This window comes from Anarrhichthys ocellatus, unplaced genomic scaffold, assembly GCF_004355925.1.
Source record: "Anarrhichthys ocellatus isolate YVR2014 unplaced genomic scaffold, GSC_Weel_1.0 scaffold38, whole genome shotgun sequence".
NCBI classification, from domain to species: domain Eukaryota; kingdom Metazoa; phylum Chordata; class Actinopteri; order Perciformes; family Anarhichadidae; genus Anarrhichthys; species Anarrhichthys ocellatus.
Genome location: NW_022280068.1, coordinates 195338 through 201250, shown reverse-complemented (window position 1 = coordinate 201250; position 5913 = coordinate 195338). Strand labels below are relative to the sequence as shown.

Below are 5913 nucleotides of genomic sequence, written 5' to 3'. Positions count from 1 at the left end.
TGTTCAGCACATCGCAGTGTATCAAGTCCAGTTGCTGAAGGAATACGCTGTGCATTGCCGGAGACATGCATGTGTCTGACTCATAGCTTCAGTCGACAAGTCCCAACAAAGTGGAATGGGCCCCTGACAGGCTCTCTGTTTAGTCAGTGCAGGAAGGAGAGCCCCGGGCTCTTTGAATGGCAGAAGAAAACAACAGAATAAAGGCAGAGTGTGTCGCACGACTCTACCGATAACTACTTTCCTTTTTTTCTATAATCACATGCTTGTGTCATGGGTGAAGAGTCTTACACATTAAAAGAATGTGACCTTGACTCTGAAAGGCCTGAAAAATATAATTATTGTAAATGAAAAGTATGGACAAAACAATTCATGCTCATTAACTTGTATACCTGCTCTAGAAGAACGTGCTGCAGCGCCGTAGATAGTGATCATGATTCAGCAGCAGACTCCTGTGCATCTGAATATGAGCAGTAATAGGGAACTGTGTTGCTGTGACTTTGTTTACATGCTTTGAGCTTTACAGCAGCAGTGAGGCCTGACTCCCCCCAGCACCGTGACTGTCAGATTTATATTCATTCTCACTGGAGCTGAGAAATGCATCACAGGTATACAACTTCAAGTGGCTGAGAAACCTCTCTTATATAAGAGAGGTTTTTTTATCCACCGTGTCAGGTAAAGAGACTTAAACAGAGACAGGAACGAGGAGGACTCAATCTGGAACTACTGACACAAACCTTGTGATGGAGGTGTGACTCAGAGTTTAATCTGTTCGATCAAGTCTGAATCCATCCTGAAAAGAAACGTATGCGGTATGAATTCTTTAGTGACATGTTTGAGAAGTCTGTTGATGTAACAGCGATCAAGCAACAACACAGCACCATGTGTTTTTTTCTTCTGTCTCTTACATTAACGTGGACCGATTCATCTGACTTCACCCTTCAAACGGACACAGGCAGTGTTTGATTTCTGTTAAGATGTCACCTCAACACCACCGGTGTGAAGTAACCGTTTATAATAACAATTATTTTCCACACTCAGATGTCTTTAAAGTGCAAATAGTTCGGGGAGATGTGAGTGAGTTGCATTAAGAAGCCCACAGCTAAACACTATTACTCAGGTATGTGTCAGTGCTGGCACGAGTGGATCTACACCGTCATGCTTCAGGGCCTCCAGGAGATGGAGGATGAAAAAATAAAACCAAAGGTGTGTGAATATATCTATGAAATATTGTGGACGTCCTATGTGACATCTGCAATTATAGCATAATTTAGCATCACTCATATTCAAAAGAAAAAATGAAACAACCACTCATAATAATAATAATAGTTTAAATTCTAAACGGAGGCTGTTGTGATAACTGTACTAAGATAAGATACTGTCCAACTGAATTTTAGCAAAAGCTCCACATCCGGTGGGTAATAACAGCTGTGCACCTGAAACACATTTTGTATGAAGCATTTTTAAAGAACAAGTCTGGTGATATTCTGTATTTTTCAATAACAAATCCTGATCCTCCACATCAGTGAGCCACACTGTTCCTTCTTCACCATGATCATGTACGCTGTATTTCATTTGAGTCAGTCTCACATACATTGTCCTGTTGATGTAAATCCTCACTAGTGCACCAAATGTGTACAAATCCACTGCGGAAAATAGTCCCAAACCTACTATGTACCCCTGCTTGAGTAGTTTTTGCAAAAATGCCCAGCTGTTTTAGGAAATTGTGTTATTTTTTTTCTATATCCAAATATATATTTCAATAGAAACATAGACCAGCATTCCACTTCAAAGACTTAAAATTGCTAAATTCGATATTCAGAGCATTTCTATTGCCTCCACACGGTTCTCAACATGGAGACGGCTGAGCCGGCTGCTAGCAGCTAACGGTGCTAACAACGCTGAAAGTGCTGACAGAGCTAAAAGTGTTTACTGGAGGGTGGATCAGAGGGACGAGCGTTATCAGCTGTAACCGCCATATGAGAGCAGAGCAGAGCGGCGGCCATGAGCTAACCAGTGAGGCACGCTCACATGCTCTAAGATGCACTAAAAGGCACATGGGCGGCCGGCTAGCTATGTGAACAAAGAGAGGAGAAGCTGTGATAGCAACACACACACACACAGATTTCATTCTCTGCTCTGGTAGACATTACTCCTCTATATCTTTATGATACTTGGTGCTATATTTATACTCTGAATATTGTATAGTGAACCTTTTAAAGGTCCCGTTTGTAAAAATACGGGACATTTATTATAAGACAGGTCTAAGTGCAATATAAATACTATAAAAATATCAAAACGCTCAATCCATGGAAAAATACACACAGCTAATATTCAACGACTGTGCCTTCAAAAAATCAATCCGTAAGACTTCAGTCCTGCTTGATTTAGAATTTCTATTGGAGAACAAAGGAATTGAGATTAGCAATTTCAATTCCATACAAACATGCTATTTTGTGTGAATTGTGTGCATAGTTTTGTGTGTGTAAGGCTATACAATGGAGAAAAACTGTTATACAGCTTTTTCCCCCAGGAATGTCTCCACAGACATCCAGTTCATAATACTGCTAATGTATAAATTGAAATGAGCCGTCAGGATTTCTGTACAATTTTCACAACTTTACAGTCTATTGACCATTCGACAGTTTTAAACATGAACATTATAAATGTGTCCCGGGTTATTTCCAGTCACAGTGTTTGACAGAAATTTTTGAAATTGTTATCAAACTCAGAAAATATTTTTTTCATTATTATTATGTGGTGCCTCATATGTGTTTATGTGTATACAAACATAAATTTAAATTTAAATTTTAAATTTAAATATGTATGATCAGCATTATGGTCTTAAATCTTTGTTTCCTTTTATTGATATTTTTATACAATGTCTAATTTTTCAAGTTTGCATGTGACGTACATCAACATTTCTTGATAAAAACATAACGTTTGATATTTATGATAAAACCCTGACCAGAAATTTTCATTTTCAGTTGTACTTCCGGGTTAACTGTCATGGCGGCGCACAGATAGAACTGAAAATAGATGCCCTAACCCCTGAAGAGACTAACAAACCCGGAGCAGACTGCTGTCATGAATTTCAAAGATCTGGTGAAGTGGAACAAGAGAGTGTCTGCAGTCTACGCTGTTGGTATCTGGACCATGGTCGGTTCTTACGCATACGTCACGTACTCGGGTCGATTTGACACGCCAGGTGAGGGACGATCAACTGTAACCGTGTTATACTGCTGTTTAGTCGGTTATATAAACAGTCCATGTTTAGGAGTCTTGTATTATTTTATTACTAGATGCTGTAAAACGAACCGTACGAGCTAATTCGGTTTGTACTTATTCAGTTCACTAGTTCACTAGAGTCACAGTGTTCCTAGATCTGTGAACAGACCGTCACTAGAGTCTTCTTGGACTCCACGTTGTTTTACGGTGCGTTAACACAGTAGACATTACGGTAAGAGCGTGTGAGAACTGACTTCAAAATAAGAGCTACGTTCTGGTGAATGTGATGGGCAATTTCACGTTCTGGTGAATGTGATGGGCAATTTCACATTCATTCAATAAATCAGTGAATCTCTCATTAAAAATGAAAACATACCGAGGATTTTTTGCGTGTACTGCAGGCTGAATTTAGAAAAAACAGAGTAAAAACAGATCTTAAAGTCTAAATTACAGTCGTCATAAACATACATGAAAGTTGACCCTTAAAATTTTCCATTGCATTTCGCTCATATATGAGATTTTAATGTCAATTTAGAAAATCTGCATCAGAATGTCCTTTTATTATTATCTTAGAGTCACACTGATAGTCTGCTATCATTCTGAAGTGAAATAAATCGGTGACAGTAGGCCGTTCCTTTCTAACATGAAATTAGAGGGGAGATAGCTGATAAGACATTTTAAGGGCTTTCATTTTGAAATTCCACATCAGAATATCTTGATATTATCTAAGTGATACTCGGAGGTGGTCTCCTATTAATCCAAAGTGGATCGAGTTTTTGAATGTGAGGTAAAGTACTAATTTTGAGGTCAGGTTGGTCTTTGGAAATGTATTCTTATTTAAGTCTGACTAATTATTTATATAGTTGGAATTACATTTTCTCTAAAGTACAATTTGCAGGTGGCAGTTATTTACTATTTTATTATTTTTTTGTTATTCAATATTTATTCATTTTGTCTTACTTATTGGTGCATTTTATTTATTTATGTAATTATTTCTTTATTGAATGAATGTGAAATTGCCTGTCGCATTCACCGGAACTTAGCTTTTATTTTGAAGTCAGTGCTGACACACTGATTACACCGTAATGTCTACTGTATACACGGACCGCTAAACAACGTGAGGGTTGGCTTGACCGCAATCTTCTTGGCACGATGCCTTTGACAAACTAACTTCATCATCTTTCTATCATCACTGTGCAGCTTTGCTTTATTCTTTATTCCAGTAAAAGTCAGTTTGCCTGTTTAGCATTAACGTGAACCCATATCACCATCTATAGTTTGAACTGTGTGGCTGTAATCAGCAGTTAGTGTAGTCTAGTATGAATATAATTTATTCATGTAATGGACTTCAATAATGTGTTCGGGTACTTGACTATTTCAATGTTATGTTGAAATATTGCACTTTTTCCTGCACGTCTCTGACAGCAATAGTTGTTTTTCAGATTAATACTTCAAAGTGCTTCAATAAATTCATTTCTTACGTTATTTATCTTTATTTTGATTTGTATGTATTGTTTAGTCAAGCTGAGAATGTTTATTACAATAAATAAATAACAATATCAATTGCTCACATTCATTCAGACACGGCTGCCTTTCACAGTTGTTATCCTGTATGTTATTCACTCAACCCAGCTTACATAGAATGATATCAGCTCTAACTGCTCACTCTTTACTTTGACCCTTGAACTTAGTGAAAAAAAGAGAAGAGGTTGAAGAGCCAGAAGATCCAAACAAGGTCGTCCACCAGACGGCTCACTCCAAAACGATCATCGTCTACAGGACAGACTTTGTCCCGTACAGCACGAGGATCTTCAGCTTCATCCGGTCCTTCAGCGGGGACCCAAAGAGTGGAGACAGTGACAAATGACGATGGACACTGGGCTCGTCAGGAGCACCTTTTTATCATGCACTATGAATGAATAGAGTAGAATATAATATATATACTTTATTTGAATGAATGAATGCTTTTGTGTGAGGATATTCTCTTTATTTGGAAAATAAATTCCAGCGCACTATCCAGGTCGGAGGCAGCTGACATTGTGTTTGGATGCTAATGGTCTGACCCCCAGATATATTTTATTCTTTATCTGCCAACGATATTCAGTGATGTTACTGTCAGCTCCTGTCCACAATATAACTAATGATGTATAAATAAATGTAATCTCTTCATTATGTAAGAGGCTAATATGAAACTGTCTGAAGGTTGTTGTTTTTATATATATGGATTATTTTTTATAGATTTTTAAAAATTTTTTTATGTTGATTGATGACTGAGACAGCAGTTACTAATAACATTAGTGATGTCTAACCCACGACTGAGGCAGCCAAGAAGAATTCATCCATCTTTGTCCTCCAAAAAAAGGCCTATGAGGTGGAAATACATGAGAAGCACCTTAGTTTTTCTGACCCCGGTGAAAGCAATATCCATTCATGCAATACCCGATACATCAACGCTGCACTATACTGTAATATTGTAACATTTGTACGGCATTATTGCTCAGATTTGTCATACAGTTGGGCTGTTGTATCAATTTGAAACATTGAGTTATGTCGGGTAAATAAGCTCTCTCATTTGCTTTGTAATTAAAATTCATATTTAGAGGTTGCTGTTATATTCACAAACTTAGTATTTAGAGTCAGATCCTTTGCTGACGTGAGTGATAAAATACCACACTGTGAAAAAAAAAA

At 37.6% G+C, this 5913-nt stretch overlaps 1 protein-coding gene across 1 annotated transcript; it reads left to right on the top strand.

Annotated features, from left to right (window-relative positions):
- The first annotated feature begins 3008 nt into the window (after positions 1-3008).
- Positions 3009-5422, top strand: LOC116394258 (small integral membrane protein 26). The gene is made up of 2 exons (XM_031867221.1): positions 3009-3205; positions 4917-5422. The coding sequence occupies exons 1-2, from the start codon at positions 3085-3087 to the stop codon at positions 5090-5092; spliced, it is 297 nt and encodes a 98-aa protein (XP_031723081.1). The 5' UTR covers positions 3009-3084; the 3' UTR covers positions 5093-5422.
- Positions 5423-5913: the final 491 nt, after the last annotated feature.

Excerpts from the sequence above, each read along its gene's own strand:
- LOC116394258 (XM_031867221.1), top strand. The coding sequence starts at position 3,085 with ATGAATTTCAAAGATCTGGTGAAGTGGAACAAGAGAGTGTCTGCAGTC. Across the intron at positions 3,206-4,916 it reads GGGTCGATTTGACACGCCAG|TGAAAAAAAGAGAAGAGGTT; the intron begins GTGAGGGACGAT and ends CCTTGAACTTAG.